The sequence below is a fragment of the Oryzias melastigma genome, linkage group LG8 (genome assembly GCF_002922805.2).
Source record: "Oryzias melastigma strain HK-1 linkage group LG8, ASM292280v2, whole genome shotgun sequence".
Lineage (NCBI taxonomy): Eukaryota > Metazoa > Chordata > Actinopteri > Beloniformes > Adrianichthyidae > Oryzias > Oryzias melastigma.
In genome coordinates, this window is record NC_050519.1 from 3,269,448 (window position 1) to 3,287,136 (window position 17,689).

The 17,689-nt window shown below is 41.9% G+C and overlaps 1 protein-coding gene across 1 annotated transcript; it reads right to left on the reverse strand.

Moving 5' to 3' along the window:
• Positions 1-790: 790 nt before the first annotated feature.
• On the reverse strand, positions 791-16,427 carry kmt5c (lysine methyltransferase 5C). The gene is made up of 9 exons (XM_024271554.2): positions 16,063-16,427; positions 15,516-15,648; positions 13,718-13,883; positions 13,532-13,641; positions 13,301-13,464; positions 10,161-10,180; positions 9,876-10,012; positions 9,626-9,798; positions 791-6,830 (listed from the first exon to the last, which is right to left on the reverse strand). Exons 2-9 carry the CDS (start codon positions 15,626-15,628, stop codon positions 2,044-2,046), a joined length of 5,670 nt encoding a protein of 1,889 aa, XP_024127322.1. The 5' UTR covers positions 15,629-15,648; positions 16,063-16,427; the 3' UTR covers positions 791-2,043.
• Between the last annotated feature and the right edge of the window lie 1,262 nt (positions 16,428-17,689).

A 17,689-nucleotide genomic window follows, 5' to 3' on the forward strand; every position in this document is an offset into this window, starting at 1 on the left:
AAAATTGATCAATTGTTTCAGAACGTTTCAGATTTTTTTTTCTTTTTTATGGGTTTAACTCTGGAGAATCTAAATTATCGAATTTGGGCACTTTTTAAACATTTTTCTTTCTTCTTTCTATTTTAATCGTTTGGTTCCAACCAAAATTATAATAATAAAATAGATTAAAATGTCAAATTAATTTTAAAAGCCAAGAAGAAAGTTTCTTAGGGTTAAGTTAGTAAAATAAATAAATACATTAATCTAAAATGGGACCTAACTGACACTTAGCATTCAGTTTGGTGGGATAAACCATCCGAAAACTCAAAAACTAGAGCAGATAACAGAGGGGAGAAAGTGAAGACAATACTGTTTAAATCATAAACAGAATTTATCATTATTAATCATTTATATTCACTGGAAAAATTGCTTTTAGTGACTCAAAAATACATTTTTAAAACCGAGTAATTTGTGATGTAGATTTAGAATGATGTCTACTTTAGTATCAATGGAACCTTCTGATCGTATCTTTACCTTTTTAAGTAGCAAAAGTGGATAAAACTGATATTTTTGAGAAAAAGGAAAGTTTAATGTTAATTTTTTTACCCATAATCATTTTGAGCAACTACTGCTTTTTTTTTTATAATTGTATTCAACTAGAACCTTTACTTGAGACCTAAAAACTCCCTATATTTATATTAATTCGACTAATCTAAATACCAGTAAGTACTTTAAGTAAGATCAATTTGAACTTCTTACACTAATTTTTCCCCATAACTTACACTGAAGTAAAAGAAAAAGATAAAGCAGATAAAAAGAATTAAGTGTCTTTAATGATATAGGCTACATTTATACATTTCTACAGCAGACTTCCAGTCAGACTAACAGCCGATTAGAAAACAAACTAGCTTCTCTGCAACACTTTAAAACTGGATAAAATTTCAAAGGTTTAGAAATTAAATACTCAATGTAAATAGCATTTTGTCCCATTAAATAATAATACAAAAAAAACCTTGAATAGTTTTCAGCAATCAACATGAAATATATAAATTACATCAAAGCACCTTTTCAAGAGTGAGGATATTAAAATAAATAATTGGCCTTTCCATTTCAAGACAGTACGTGTGTGTTAGTAATGTAAGGCTGTGCAGTCACACCCAACACTCCCGTCACATGACATCAACCGGGTTCAACAGACAGAATGTAATGACAAAGAGGGGAATCGCACTCGCAACCTAAGAACTCCGCTCAAGCACCAACCGTTTGTAACTACTGCAAAAAGCATTCTTCAGTCTATTGGGGAGCAACAATAAATATAATAGAGGATTGTCACACTTCAGATGCAACAGAAATATTTTCTCTAAAATCTGGAAGATTTGTCTTTTTTTTTCAGAAAGTGAAACCGGGCAGAATTGTCCCCCCTCCCCCCCCTGGTCCCCAGATAACAGCTGTGGAGAAGTGTCGTTCATGAAGTCCGTCTGCACCCAAAACTCGTCCTAGAATATCTTCTCACAGCTCGATTCGTCTTACTTTACACTTTTCATGCACGGGCTTTCTCCTTTTGCACCGCTGAAATAAAAACCCGGGATCGGACGTTGTTCTACCTACCGAACAAAAAGCATGCACGCACTTCCACACACCAATTTACACACAACTTTGAGAAAGAGAGTATAAAAAAAAACTTTATCTCAACAGGTGCTTCAAAAAGTCACGGATATATCAAAGACCGAGGCACAAAGCTGCCTTTCTGAAACCCCCCCAAAAACAAGTACCAGCGAACGATGGTGGTCTCGACGGCCCAGAAAAAGTCACATGACTATGTTACAGTACAGCAGAGGGGAGTCCCCGTCACATACGGATGTAATGCTGAGTGTTCTTCCTGCATTTGGTTTTCTGAGCGAACTGTAGTGGACTTCAGATAAACCGGCTAGAACTATTTTTTTTACAATAACAGTCTATTAAAATACCACATTTGAAAAGAGTCACTCGGGTCCGAGTGTACCGCTGACGAAGCCCACCGTTGTGTACAAAAACGTCTCTGTGGCAACTATTAGATCTCTGCAATCAGTCAGAGTACTGGAGGTCAAGGTCGACCGTACCGTCCGTCACCACCAGCCGGACTCTTTTGGGTTTCGTGGCGCCCATAGAGTGTGACGTTGGGACGGGGCCGTAGTGTGATGCGGCCTGGTTCTCTCCGGGCTGGCACTGCTGCATGTCTTTTCTGCAGTGGTCGTCTTGACTCTTGAGACCTGAAAAAATCCCTAAGTTGGCCGGGTTGGAGAGCTGGGGTCCGCACGGCTCCAGAACCAGCCGCCCCTGAGTGCCCGAAGGCTCCATCAGGCAGTGGTAGGTGTAGTTTGTGGAGCCGAAGCCCGGGTAGCCTTCAGCCCCGTCCCTGAGACCCAGAGTCAGCGAGTGGTCTCCGCTGAAGTTCAGGACGTACGGAGGACCTTGGTAGCCATAGGGGAACGCAGAGGACGCCGAGGACTGGCTTTTGCTTGCTGGTGCTGGTGTGGAAGGGGGTGTGCTCTGGATCACCTGGGGGCTGCTGTGCTGAGTCATGGACGAAAGCGACGACCCAAAGCTGAAGTCAAAGGGGTCTTGCTGGGGGTAACACGGCTGGTTCTTGTCGGAGGTTGGCATGCTGGGTTTGTCCAGCTTCAGACTCTTCTCCTGCGGGGAGGCGTAACTGTCCGACGGTTTGCTGGGAAACACGAAGGATCTCGGCATGGCGGAGAAGTTCTTGTACGTCATGTTGACTTCCTCTTGTTTGTCAGAAGACATCTTCCTTGCATTCAGAGGCTGTGAAATGGAAGAACTGGTTTTGTTGGAATGGAGGTTGGACCGGCTGTGATTGTTGGAAGAACTGAACCCGTGAAGAGAATTGCTGTTCTTTTGATGACCTCCCACGCTGTAGGTCTCGTGGGGCTTCTCGGCGACACCCGGCTTTGCACCATGTGTCCTAGTCGTGACTGCCGGGTTGCCAGAAGGCATAGTGTCTTTGCAAGGCGCGCTGTACAAGTTCTGAGTCTGGTTCCCTCCCTGAAACTTCAGAACCCTGTGGATAACCGTGGAGGACTTTTCTTGATAGTTGTAGGGACTTTCGTGAGGATTGGGGTTTTTCGCAGACAACAGTTGAGGACTGAGGAATCTGTTGGACGTTTGGGATGAAGCTCGAGTCGTGCTTGACGGAGCGGTGGGGAACGACTGGGATTTTCCTGGAATGGTCATGCGATGGAAAGGCCCGTGGCTTTTGAGGTTGGACTGGCTCTTGCACTGGCTGGTGCTCGGCCTGATGCTGATGGATGGTTGGGTCAGAGTAACAGGGTTCTGAGGGATAACAGAAGACGGTGCGGAAACAAACAAACGAGGCTTGCCGGCGACAGATGCAGACTGGGCTTTGAGGTCTTCTCGGGCTCTCATTGCAAGGTTTTTGCTGATGACTCGATCCTTCGTTGTCAAGTCGGAGTTTCCCACAAAGCCAAACGTGGGATTGAGAGGATTTCTGTCTTTGGCTGCGTCTTTTGCTTCACAGTCCAAAGCGGCAGATTCGCCTTTAGAAGATATTAAGCCTGGGAAAAACTGCAAATCCTCACTGGTGAAGTTGTTTCCCGGACTGGGCGGGCCGAGGTACGGCGTTTCTGTGGTCCACGTGTCGGACGGGCTGTGGGAGAGCGGGCTGCTGAAGGGGTCGGTGGGCGGATCGAGGGAGCACAGGTCTGACGGAGACGACGGGAGCATGTTCTGTGGCTGGTAGTAGCCCTCAAAGTTCAGACACTGAAAGTCTAGGATGTCCTCGCAGCAGTTGGTGAAGTTGGGCTCAGCGGAGAGCATGTTGTCTGCGGCGGCGAACAAAGGAGACTGAGCGGCCGGCTGGACCGCCGCGTTGGACTCGGAGGAGCTGTCCGCTGGCTTCTCCAGCGTCTGGGATGAACACAAGCCTTCGGAAAGCTTGGAGAGGCTGTTGTCGATTTGCTGGAGCGTGTGGCTCAGGCAGGTGGGCGGAGCTTCCACAGGCCCACACCGGCGCGGTCTCTCCATTTTGTGCCGGGGTTTCCTGCCTCCGCTGTTCACCTCTGATCTGTCGGCGGTTCTGTCTGCAGCAGAGGGCAGGACTTCAGTTCTAGTTTCACTGACTGGCGATGAAAGCGATAGTGGCGACAGGGAAAGAGAGAAGGAGGGCGGTTCGGTTTTCAGCGGGGCCGCGGCGCTGTTCGGCTTCTGAGGAACCTCCTCTTTGAAAGCGTCGGTGCATCCTTTAGGCTTTTTGTCTGGACCCAGAACCCTCATCTCCCTCTTGGTGCAGAGTTCTGTTTTGCGGTCGGGGTGCAGAAGGTCATCCTTGCTGTCCACCTCCCAAATATCCTCCACTTTCCTCCGTAACTTGATTACAGGTAGCGAAAGGTCGTCTAACTTTGGCTCCAGCTTTGGTTCCAACCCGCTTTCAAACAGGCAGCAATTGTTCAGAAAACGATCTTCCACTTTCGTGTCACGTCCTGATGCAACACCGCCGCCATTTTGGTTGTCTGCTGTTTCTGGAGGCTGCTTCAATCCCGCCGGCGTCTCCTTGATGGAGTCGCTCGGCCCGGTGCGTTCGGGTGACTTGGCTGGCGCTTGGCGAGCAGCGGGGACGGGGACCTGATTTTTCTCTGCCCTCTTTTTCAAGCGATGCAAGCGGTTCTGAGACTTCTTGCTGGCGTGCACATGAGCCTGAGCGGCCTCCATCTCCATGTTCAGAATGGAGACAGAATCCATGATGGCTTTGAACGGGTCGCACGGCACCCCGTCGTCTCCTTTCTCCACCTTCAGCGCCATGTTTTCGCCCTGCATTTCCCACACTCGGCCTCTCCTCCTCTTCAGACGGATCTTAAAATCGAGAATCGGTTTTGTGTCTTCAGAACTACTTTGTTCATCCGCCTGCTTGTTGCCTTGACTTTCATTTTGTTCCTGCTGGGTTGGAGCCGCGTCCGCCTCGTCTGGCGTGTTCATTTCCTGAGGAGTGGCGGGCTCATCTTGCTCTTCTGACTGGCGTGTTTTCACTTTCCTCGATAGATGTCTGCGCGGCGCTTCGTTTGCTCTGGGCCGAAGCACTCGTCTGCATTTCATCTTTTTTTTCGCCGGGCCTTCTCCTCGAAACCTGACTTTGCAGTCCCTTTTAGGAGTGCCGCTCTCCTGTGAACCCACAACCTCCTGCTTCGGAGCCAAATCCAGTGCGGGGATTTTGGGGGGAATTTGCTCACAGGCGGAATTGCGACTTTGCTCCGTGTCCACTTCACTGCGAAACGTGCGTTTTTTCAGAGGTATGTTGGACTGCGTGTGCAGCTGCGGGTTCGTGTCCGTCTTCAGGTTGGTTGCAGCTTTTGCCAAACTCGGTGACCTGTGAGGTAGCGGGGTGGGGCAGGAGGTCAGCGGGTCGGCCTGCCTCTGCGGAGACTGAACCTGGAAGCGTTCCTGGTTCGTCGCTGAAGCCGGCGCTTCGCCATTGCTTTGTTTATAGTCAGCTTTTGTTTTGGCGGGTCTAAGGTTTCTCTTTCGACCTCTCCCCGTCTTCTTCCTTACGGATCGAAGACACCTGCCGCCGTTTATTTCCGTCTCTTCTGGTTCCTCCTTAACCCTTAGCGTTTCTGTGGCGACCGAGGACCTAAAACTTCCCAAAAGTCCTTTCTCTTTTAACGATTTTCTGCTTCCTAAAATGTCAGACAGTAAAATTTTTGCTCTTTTTATTACAACTTCTTTATTTTGACAAACGGGCTGCTTGATTTGTTTCAGAACTCTTTCCTGATCACACACTCCTCGGATGTGGATTTCTCTTCCGTTTTCTTCCAAAGTCGTCTCCTTTGCAACACTTTTCTCTTTACACTCGCCACCTCGAAGACTTTCCTCTTTATCCACGTCCGTCTGGCTCTTTTGATTGACAGGTGGAATAACTTTATTGGTCCTGTTTTTGTGACAGACGTCGTCCCCGCTCTCGTTTTCCTGTAAGTTGAGTTCGTCTTTGGTTAGGATATTCGTTGCATCCTCCTCTCGGTTCCCTTCGCCAGCGCTGCGGTCGGACCTGGCGCTCCGCTTTTTGCTCCGCGGTCTCGGGCGCTGCTTCCTCGCACTTCTGGCCGCAGCCTTTTCGTTGGCGTCACCAGCAGCCGGTGAAGCCTGCGGCACTGATAATCTGGTGAGGTTGACGGTAACATATTGCTTCAGGGACAGAGTCAGATTGTCGGCTGCCTTTTTTGACCCATCTGTGACGCTTTTGCAGACTTCCATCCCGGCGGTGATGCTGCTCTTGCTGCTTTGACCTTCTGTGATTGGCGTCTCCTTCTCTGCCCGAGTAACTCCACCGCTGGACTTGTCGCCGGGCTGACGAACAGAGATCTCAGGATTCTGCGTTTGTGGTGTGAGCTCCACCAATGTTTTTGCTCTGGAAGAAGCTCTGACGGGAAGAGTCTTCTTGCCCACTTTGACAGACTTCCTGTGCAGAGCGGCTCTTTTGAGGCCTTCTCTGTTCTTCTGCTGTGATGGTCTGTTAGAGTTGAGGGTTAGAGGTTTTAAATTCAGCGCCCTGCTGCTCTTTTTCTCCCCGATCGAGCGGACTTTAAGGTTCATTTCCTCCAGCTCTTGCAGCAAAGCTCTTTCTTTGCTTTTGGGATTCTTGCAGTGAAGTAAAAAATCCACTGAGTGGCGCCGCACTCGGATTCGGAGGTTCTTCAGGGTGACGTTTGACAGAGGCGGGACCGTCTGACAGCGTTTGACCCGCCTCCTCTGCTTCTCTCTCCACGTCTTGGTTTGCGTCAGTTTTCTGTTCTTCAGGGCATTTCTCCTCATCTGCTGGGTGAAGGAGTTCCTGGAGGGGATGGCTGCCAACGACAAGAAACAAAGCAGTTCAGGACTCTTGTTTTCAGCTTTCACCAGGAAACATCAAACAATCACTGGTGACACGACTGATGCTTCGATCACACTGAACATGATTCACAAGTCAGACTCGTGTCATTTTCGGCAAATTCGCTGCTTGTACAAAAAAGTATTTAAAAATTTGACACCAAAGACACGAGTTTTAGCCTGATCGCTACATGGAGCAGTGTCTGTGTATGGACAGTAGTTTGTTATTTTTGCAGGCGACTAATCACCAATTATTTTTTCTGATTAGTCGGCTAATCAGGTCATGCGCAAAGTGGATTTAAGGCACAAATCGTAATCTAGATATATAGCATTACCTGCCATCATGCTAGTGTGAATGCTGTAAACTGCATTTGCAGCTGAAGATGCTAGTGCTGATAGCTGAAGATGCTGAAATTGATGGCTAAAAACGCTGAGGCTGTCAGCTAAAATATTACTTAAATGTCAAATTAGCCTAAAAAACAGAAAAAAAATCCTAAATTAGCCAAAATAGCTAGCATGTTGCTGAAATATTAACTAAACTTCAAAATAGCCTTAAAAAATTAAAAAAATAAAGTAGCTAGCATGTAGCTGAAAAATTAGCTAAACTCCAAATTGGCCTAAAATATTGAAAAAAATCCTGAATTAGCCAAAAATGGCTAACATGTAGCTAAAAAAATAGCTAAATTCTAAAATAGTCTACAAATTAAAAAAAATCCTAAATTAGCCAAAATAGCTCAAATATTAGCTAAACTCCGAAATAGCCTAAAAAAACTAAATTAGCGAACATGTAGCTGAAAAAAATCCAAAATAGCCTAAAAAAACCTTAATAAATATTCCAAAAAGCCACCAGAATGCCATTATAACTTTCAACTTGACTACACTCTGGCTCCATATAATACAAAGTAACGACTAATCAAATATTAAATTAGTTGTTGACTATTTTAACAGTCGATGAGTCGACTAATCGTAGCAGTCGTAATGGACATGGATGATGTTGAGAGATCAGGTTTATTACTGAAGAGCTCTATAAAAACATTACCCATCATGTCTCCATGTTTGAATTTATGAGATCATTCAGAGACTCTCAGTAGAGGTTCACCATCTACTGCAGGAGCTTATGGAGTGAAATTAGTCTCACCTGATTGGTGTGTGTTTGCGCGTAACTCAAACAATTCATTTTGTGTGTAACTGTAAACACTTTCAGTTGTGTTTTCAGGCTAAACTCACTTTCACTGTAATCAAATCCAGACCACACCTCCTCCGCTCAGCACACCTTCCCTAGCTCCGCCCCCTTTTTGCATTTTTCAAATCTGGGCTGAGAGTAGAGTCGGCCTTCAGCTGTCCTGGTTGGTTAAATTGTATTTTTCTGTCCTTTTTATACATGTGTATACACAATTGCAAGTACACACAGCTATCTATGCACAACAAATATAATGTATGAAATATAAATCAAGAATTAAAAACACAAATCAGGTGAGACTGTTTTGGCTCCATAGATCTGCGTCTGAATGACTGACGAGTTCAGTTGAACTTCTACATCTCTGTGATCCAGTTTGATGACTTTCTGTCCCACATGTGGTATCTTTTGGGGTCCAGATGACTCTTATAATGACACCTTATCCTCTTATGATAAAAGTGGGTAATGGTGGATAGGATTTTATGTCCACCTGTGAAAACTGAAAATCATTGAAGAAGGGAAATAAAAAAGGGTCCAGGATAACACAAGGGTTACATCCCAGGAGGGAACATTTAAAATAACAAGAGAATTGTATTATTGTCTCCAATAAAATAAGAAAAATATCATTAAAAATATCGACAGCTTCTTGTCCGTGTTGGTTTTGGACCAGCTGATCATTGAACATTCACGAGCTGAATCAGCGTCCGTACGTTGATTTAATCATTGAAACTGATGCAGCAATAAACTGGTGGAATATTTGAACTATAAAAAGGCATTGAAAACACTTGCAAAAAAATCACAGTTTTATCTCAGAAAATTTTCATTTTTGGAACTTTAAAAATTATAATTGCTTTAAATTTTAAGTTAAAATCTACAGCTGGTGGACCAACTAAGTCCAGAGGTGACTTTGTATCAATACTGGACTATTTGTTCTATCTTTTAAACATCTGGAAGAGTGTAGCCCTCACCCTAAAAGAAACTTAAGGCTTCAATCCAAACAACAATGAACAAACTCCTTATGCTGAATGAACCTGCAAATGTATTGGATGCATTTTGAGAAATATTGTAAATAATTTATCAATTTACATGCATGTTTTTTAGGTAAAATGTGTACAAACGGCTCTATTTAACTTCTATTTTTGATTTTTTGTGTGGTTGTCAAACCTCCACCGTGTCCAGGAACTACAGTTTAGCAGCTAAAACCGTCACATTTACAGAAATGTTCAAATTCATTTTGAAAAATTCAGTTTAATTCAGTGATCCAAATAACTTAGAAGCTGTTTTAGCCCCAAATCAGAAACAAACATTTTCCCAAACCTTTTTTTAAATAAGAGTTTTTCCTAACTATAACAAACCTATAATCTGTTTTGTGAAATGCATTTAAGAGGTTTAACTGGCAGCATTAGTCGAGCACCTGATCCGAGCCTCGGGCACGCTTTTATTTCTATAAAAACGTTTTTTTGAAGCCAAGTGGGATTTAATGATCAGGTAGTTTTTACACTCTGAGTGAGAACAATGCAGCCCAACATTTATAGACATCCTGCTGTATAATTAGGAGCCGTTGTTTCTGTGGGCTGGGACATTTGAGAGATTTACCTTTGAAGATGCCCGAGTGTAATCCAGGTGTGACCGGCCGGGCGGCCAAGTGCCCTCTCTCCCGCTGATGGCGCAGGTATCTCTCCCTCAGGCGGTACTTCTGGCCCGCAGACTCTTTTGTTTCCTCGCATTCGGGCTGCTTTCCTCGGTGTCTGAAGTGACCCTCCCCATTCCTGAAGGAAGAGTTTCTGTCATGTCGCCGTTTTTTTTAATGGATTATTAATCAGTTCAGTTCGAGACAAAGACACACCTTTCACAGGTGCAGCACTCGCACATTTCGTTGCCTTCGCCGAAAAAGCTGGCGCCGTAGTAACACGTGATCTCCTCCCCGGGAGAGATGGGCCGGATCACCTCCACGACGGCGACGTTCTTCTCACAGGGGACGAACTAGACGGGAGGGACAGGAGAGCAGCGTTAGACAAAGATGGCTCCGCCTCCTGGGAGGAAGACGTGAAAACTGATGAACAAAAGGAACAGAAGAAATCGAGCAGTAAACCGTGTCCAGAAGGGCTAATTAGCAGAGACTGAAGCTTACCTTACAGTTGGGTTTGCAGTCTTCAACCCAGAAAAGGTAAAAAAGAAAAGAGAGAGAGTTAGTAATTCAATCATTCAAAGACTGAAGTTCACACAGAAATCAGTTGAGGAGTACTGAAGAACCCTCTTACGCGTGAAAAAGGTGACGGCGAGTAAAATTCTATAGATTCTATAGATTTATTGCCATTTGAAAATCATTAATGTTCAAAAGTTTATTTATTTGCACTTTACATCTTTGCATTTTATGCCCTAAATTCGGAGTTTTGAACCATGTCTGAACCCGTCGGATTGTGGAGAATTGTGTCGGTTTGTGTTTTTGTCTCAATTGTTAGTGTATTATTGTCGTATTATTTTTTGTTGACATAGTTGTGGAGAGTGTATACATGTACGTACATATCTGCTGCATTTCTTTAATCTAATTGTTGTAAATCAGGAGCAGAGGAAAAAATACAGTTTGAAAAAAAGAATTTCAAATGAAGAAAACGTCATTTTGCCTTTATTTTGAAGGAAAAAAATGGAAAAGTACCAAAATATTCAAAGATTTTTTTTTATCAAAACTGCAACTATCTAAACTGCAGAATGTTATGATAAAAAATATCTGAATGTGAGCTCATTAAATAAGACATTTTAAGATCTACTTGAATGAAAATCCTGCTTTTTGTGTTTCTAAAGTGTTCTTTGTGGATTTTTTCCGATGATGGAGGACATATATTAACTAAATTCTTCGTAAATGTATATTTCTGAGAGTTTCTTTAGTCAAATTGTTGTAAATCAGGAGCAGATGATAAAACACAGTTTAAAAAGACCATATTTTTGACGCACAAGCTCCTTCCTCTGAGCTCCTAACAACGAGGAGAGGAAGGGGGGCGGGGTTGCCTCGCATCAACACAATTTTCACAAGAAACTCCATTGAATTTTTTTTTCATTTTGGCTTAAACCGGCTTCATTATAATTAAAAGATCACCTTTTTTTTAGCTTTTGAGCTACTTTTGTGGTGATTTGTGGGCGGGGCCATTCATGTGGAGCAACACCGCCCCCCTTTTCCCTCCCTATTACTGAAACTCGGACTAGGGAGTCATTTGCCAGTTTTCTATATTAAAAAATTGATGTTTTTCAAACAGTTTTTTAACTAATTCATAGAAGTTTGGAAAAAGAAATATTTAGAAATGCAATTTAAAGCTTAATTTTTGTATGTTTTGAATTTGTGGCTTTAAGAAGAATAGCGGCTGTCACATACGTTAACTAATGGGGATCCTTAACAAACAAATGAAAGTAATTTAATTTATTGTTGCTTAAAAAAATACATAAATAATAATAATGTCTGACACAAAATCTTTAACATATTGTAACTTTTCGCCCGTTAATATGACCATTCCAGTAGATTTTGTAGGAGAAAAGCGGCCCGACGAGCCGCTTTTCTCCTACAAAATCTACTGGAATGATCATATTAATGGTTATAAAGTTACAGTAAATCAAAGAACATAAACACTGGAGCTCCGGTGTTAAAGGGTTAAAATAAAAAACGTTTAATTCATGTTATTTCTTTTAATAAAGTGTCTGGACATAAGAAGGTCGGATTTGCTTCTCGACTCGTGATTCCGGGAGACAGAACCTTTTCCGAGCAGCTCCCAAACTCTGGAATGCTCTTATCTGTGAGGTTTTCCAGCTCCTCCGGAAGCTAAAGTCACTTAAAAACGATTAACTCAATCTAGAATTCCAGCTTGTTCATTTTATTGTTTTATTACTTGATTGTTTTATTGCTTTTACACTGATCGATTGATTAAAAGCTCATTTACTTCCTTTTACGGTGAAGAAACTTTATTTAAACACACTCAGTGACGGGATTTTTAACAGATTCAGGGTCACAAATACCAAAAACTTTATTTAAGAATAATCTAAAAAAAACGAGTCATTCAAAGAAATCAATTTCCTCATTAAACAGAAGTAGAAATAAGAACATCAGTTTGAATTCCAAGTTATTTCTTTAGATTTAGATCAAAGCAGAATTCTGTCGCCTGTTTGGTACAAAATGAGTGAAATATTTGTGTTTCTGCAGTGAAGTGAATGTCAGGATAAACTTAATTAAGCTTTATTTTACTGATTGTAGTTCATATTTAGCTAATATAATTTATTAAATAGGTGCTGCGGGTTTTCTTTGCACTGCGGCTTCTTAAAATCATTAAAAAAGGGACCTGAAATATTGTGAACAGTTAGAAAAAAATTAAATAAAAACCAGAATTTTAAGTTTTGCTTTTATTTTGAAGGATAAAAGAGTGAAAAAAGTGCCAAAATATGAAAGGATTTTTACCAAAACCGCAACTATTTAAACTGCAGAATCTTACGATCAAAAATGATCTGAATGTGAGCCAATTTCATAAGAAATTTTGAATGAAAATTGTGTTATTTGTGTGTCAAACTTGTTTTTTGTGGATTTTTCTGATGATGGAGGACATATATTAACTAAATTCTTCGTAAATGTATATTTCTGAGTGTTTTTTTAATCAAATTGTTGTAATTTAGGAGCAGATGATAAAATACAGTTTGAAAAAGATCATACTTTTGACGCACAAGCTCTGTCCTCTGAGCTCCTAACAACGGGGAGAGGAAGGGGGGCGGGGTTACCCCGCATCAACGGTCCCACCCACAATTCCTACAATAAATTCTACCCTAATGATGTTTTGATTTTGTCTAAAAAGGCATATTTATATATTTTTTTAAATCACCTTTTTTTAAGTTTTGAGCCCATTTGTGGGCGGGGCCATTTGTGTGGGGCAGCACCGCCCCCTTTTCCCCAATCCATTGCTGAGAGTTCAGAGCAGGAAAGTTTTACATAACAAAAACAACATTTTTCGAACTTCTTTTTTACTTATTCAGAATGATTTGAATAAATTAAATACTCAGAAATGCCATTTGAAGCTTAATTTTGTAAATATATATCCTCCATTATCAGATAAATGCCTCAAGAACAAGTTAAAAACATAGGAAACGTAGCAGAAATGGAGATAAATTCCTCACTTTCATAAGCTAAACGACAGTCCTGCCACCAATACATCTGCACCACAAAACATTTTCACTAAGACGTGATTATTACGCAGCAAGACTGTAATTAAAACGCCACCCGTCGCTCTGCTGCTCGCTCACCGTGGTTGATGAAGGCCGCGGGCCCCAGCCACAGCTGAGCGCACCGCTTGCGCGTGGAGTACATGACGCTGAAGTCGTTGACCCCGGCCGTCACGAAGGAGCTGTCGGCCGGACTCAGCTCGGCGATGCAGCCCAGCAGCACCTCCACGCGCTCGCCCACAAACCTGCGGAGCGGCAGTTAGAGTCAGACCGCTGCAGCTGGACACCCCCGGGGTCACGAGCGGCGCTCACCAGTGCCTGGTGGAGGAGATCTTCGCCCCGTTGGTCTCCGAGGAATATCTGTCGCAGGACTCGATCTTGATGCCACTATCCAGCAGGAAGGCACTGAGGTAGCGGTAGACCTTCACGCAGAACAAGCAGCAAATGAGATTCTCCTTCAGCTTCAGCGCAAACACGAGAATAAAGACGGCGCCCCACATGTTGTCTCAGCAGCTCCTGTCGGTGGCTCCCCAACGCGCTGAAGAAGTCGCCGGCCGGCTCTCCCACCGTCAGGGCCTCGAACGCGGCGTTGAAGTCGTGCGTGCGCTGAAACCGCAGCAACGTCTCCTTCAGGTTTCCCCATCGCCGGATCTCTGGCTGAGGACTGAAACCCAAACATGAGGGACAAACACAGCAGCTCCTTTAGAGAGGCTCTGTAATGTGTTTCTTACATTCAAATACATTTAAAAGATGCAAAAATGAATTCAAAAAACACCTGAATACATGTTAAAAATCTAACTATTATTATTTGCTTCTCTCTGTCCAGATTTAATTTTATTTATTTTTACCGTTTCAATTTAGTTCCGTGTTTTGATGTTCTGAATGTTAAAAAAATATATATTTTTACATCCAAATAAAATGCGATAAGAGAAAAAAAACTCTGAATTACTCTTTACTAGAGTGTAACGTATTGGAGGGTTTATTTATGGTTGTTTACTTCATTTTTGACACCTTTAAAGTATGACACAATGTCACGTTAACTCTCTGTAGTTGTGTTTACCGTCTGTTTATGATGACCCCCCAACACCATATTTATAAAGCTTTCATTCATGAAGTTGTCATTCAGAAAATACAATGTTTTTATATTTATATTATGATACATAATTTACGAGGTCTTTCAAATTTAACTGAATGTACAAGCTGCAAAACAAGCGACTGTTGTCTCAGGTTGTTGTGCAGAAGTTGTAAATAATAAACAAATAGAAATTCAAGGATTCAAATAATATAAACAAATACGTTTTCCAAGTTTTGCCGAGTGTTTCTGTCAGTGAGTCTCAAAAAACAAAAAAAACTATTGAGCTGTTTTGATGAAATTGATAAATTAGAAAAGAAATCTTCAGAATTTGAAACTGATGACGATGTGGACAAAACTTTTTATCAAGAAGACTATTTTTTTAAATAGATTTATGGATTTTTCTGTTTTCTACAGCTCTTGATTATAAGACATGAAAAAAATTTAGCTCACAAAAAAAAAATTAAATTACGACTGACTTGTGTTTTTGCACAGTTTCACGTTTATTGTAAAATTATTCAGTAATAAAACGAAAAAAAATATATCTCAAAGCTGGGATTGCACTAAGAAAATATATTTAAATCATTGCCACAAAAAAATTATTTAAGGTAAATTATTGGAGCAAACTGTAAAGTAATGTAAAAAACACCCAAAAAGGCCAGAAAACTATACATATAAATATAATAACATTCATAAAAAGACATATTTTTCATTTGCACAAATGAAAGTTAACGCTAAAGCAAAAATTACAAAATGTTCTAACCATTCTAAAGCTATAAAACAGGAATTCCTTACTGAATAATTGTCTAAAAACCCACTTTGATCTAATTTCCAAGCGTTCTTTGTGGCCTTTTTTTTAATTTTTATGCCATTTTTAGAAAAATAATTAAAAAGATGTTGCTTTCTATGACAGTTTATGCAAAAGCGCCAGGAGTTGTGGGTCAGAGTGAGCCTGCCCTCACTCCCATCATCTACAGCCACTCAAAACCTAACAGGGTGAGCAATTTTGGAGCCTCAGACAAGGAAAACGAAGACGTACATGGACCTTGTGGCTTGCCGTAGTAGCTTCTACATCACACCCACAAGCTTTTCCCAACTTTTGACTGATTCACAACAATTTTATTAATGCATATCCTCCATCATGAGAAACAAATGTTGTGTTCCCTTCATTCCTAAAGGGGTTTATGTTTGTTTTTACACACAAACAAATAAAAGAGATGTTACCTGATGTTCATTTTGTGGGTGCTGAAGCCCAGCAGAGGGTCCAGCACCAAACTGGTGGCCAGGTCATCGGTCTCACACAGTTCCTTCACACTCATTCTAGTGCACCCGTCCATCGCCTCCCACCATCAGCATGCTGCGAACACACAGGGGTCAAAGTGACGAGGTCACGGAAACAAAAACAAACCGAGCATTCATGCACGATCCGGCGGTCTGCAGAGCCGCGTCCAGCCGTCATCGCTGCATTCCGGGCTCGCTAACACCTTCGTGCTGGAGACATGTTCTGGGTTTAATTTTTGATGGGTTCGGTTGGTACCGTTTTCTGCAGAACCACAAAAAAGGATGACAGAACTGTGTGTACCAATTAGCATCCCCTGCAAATTAGCTTAGCATCCCATCTTGCAGAGGAAATGTGGGACATTATCAGCTGGAAGGGAGGAGGCTAAACACTACGGCCGCACTGGCGGCCTGCAGTTAACGGAATGTCTCTGCATCGGTGAGCGACAGCGACCGGGGGGGCGGCGGTCGGTGCAAACGGGCGCCATCCTACCTGGGAGTCTTTTGTAGTCAACGAAAGTATCGTCAAGTAACCGCAGGCAGCTCGCTCGCTGCAGCTCCCGTTCGCCTGGAAGGGAAAGTTAGCTTAGCCGCGCGAGCAGTTACGCTGGGCTGCTAGCTAGCCTCCGAGCTGCATCCGAAAATGGAGTCTCGTCGTCGCTTCGCGCTCTCGCTGCTTCCCCGAGGATTCCAGAACCAAGAACGGACTCCCGGGTCGCGCTCGTGCACTACAGAAAAACACGAACCGAGCCGAGGCGGGTAAATGTTTGGAAGCCGCGAAGTAGCTTCACAAGAATCCTCTAGTAGCAAAAGTTGATAAGCAACGTCCGATGCAACCAAACTATGTGCAGCCACGCCCATCCGGTACGCTATTGGCTGGATTCGAGGTCTGTTTTGGGAACAGCTCCGGTGTAGCTGTTTAAGCGCTCTGATTGGTCAGATTTCAATGCGTTTTGCCGCCCATGCGGCCTGGTTTACGATGCTGAGCGATTCATCTGCGGGCTGTAGTGTGTTTATAGGCTCACAGCTTCAACAGCTGACCTGAACACAAGGAGGCAGCCTCCGCAGCAGCCCGCAAAGCCTCGTTTCTAACATGTTTACATATTTTAAATGCTTAGTATTAATATTTACTCATTAAAAAAAAATAGTTTTTAAATGTAGAAAAACAATTTCACAAAAAAATCTACGAACTAAGTTAAAAAAGCAAGTCATAAAACTGTTTACAATTTGAATTTGATTGATTTCAATCAATAAAACAGAAGATAAACAATATATATATATATATATAAATGGTAAAAATATAGCAAACATATGAGATTAATTCGACTAGAATAATTATATACACACACATATATAGTTACTTGGTTATAGTTATTAATATAGTTATTAATTATTACTATTAATCATAAATATAAAAATCACCACGTTTGCATGACACATTAAAACCATAAAATTATAAATTTTTCAAAAGGAATTTCACTAATTGGTAGTAAGGAGATAAGAGTTTTTTTTTTTTTTTTTGAGTAAAAAGTATAAAGTTTACATTTTTACATAATTCCACCCCTAAAATTAAAATTTTAAGGCAAAATAAACATCCTTTACAGCCCATTTACACTATAAACATAAAAGATTATAAAACATTTGTTATATTATTACTCCCTTCAGTAAATTAATTGGTTAATTTTGAACAATTTGATCCAATTCACTGACGATCCAGAACATCTTTAGCCAAAAACTTTAACTAGTTTGACTATGAGATATCCAAGGAATTAATTGTATTTCAAGATAATCAAGTATAAATTAAATGTGTACAAACGAAACAAATAAACCAGAATTAATGTCAAATCAAATCAAATTTTAGTTTAATCACAGTTGTTTTTCTACGCACACTCTCTCTCTCTCTCTATATATATATTTTTTACCAAAACCAAAGTGTTCTTCACACTGATATCACACGTTTTGCCTGCCATAATAGTCGTTTTTCCTAAAATAACCTTACCGTACCTCAATCTAAAAGGCATTTTCCAATATTGACATTATTGAAACATTTAATTTTGAAAAACAGAGTGTGCTGATCTTGTTTTGTATAATCACTGTTCTGGTCAGTTGTTGCGACACCC

What these genes read in the sequence shown, in the direction of transcription:
- kmt5c (XM_024271554.2), bottom strand. Translation starts at nt 15,628, where the DNA reads ATGGACGGGTGCACTAGAATGAGTGTGAAGGAACTGTGTGAGACCGAT. An exon ending in ACCCACAAAATGAACATCAG is followed by an intron (nt 13,884 to 15,515) that starts GTAACATCTCTT and finishes TTTGGGTTTCAG; the next exon opens with TCCTCAGCCAGAGATCCGGC. An exon ending in CGCGGCCTTCATCAACCACG is followed by an intron (nt 10,181 to 13,300) that starts GTGAGCGAGCAG and finishes TCTGGGTTGAAG; the next exon opens with ACTGCAAACCCAACTGTAAG.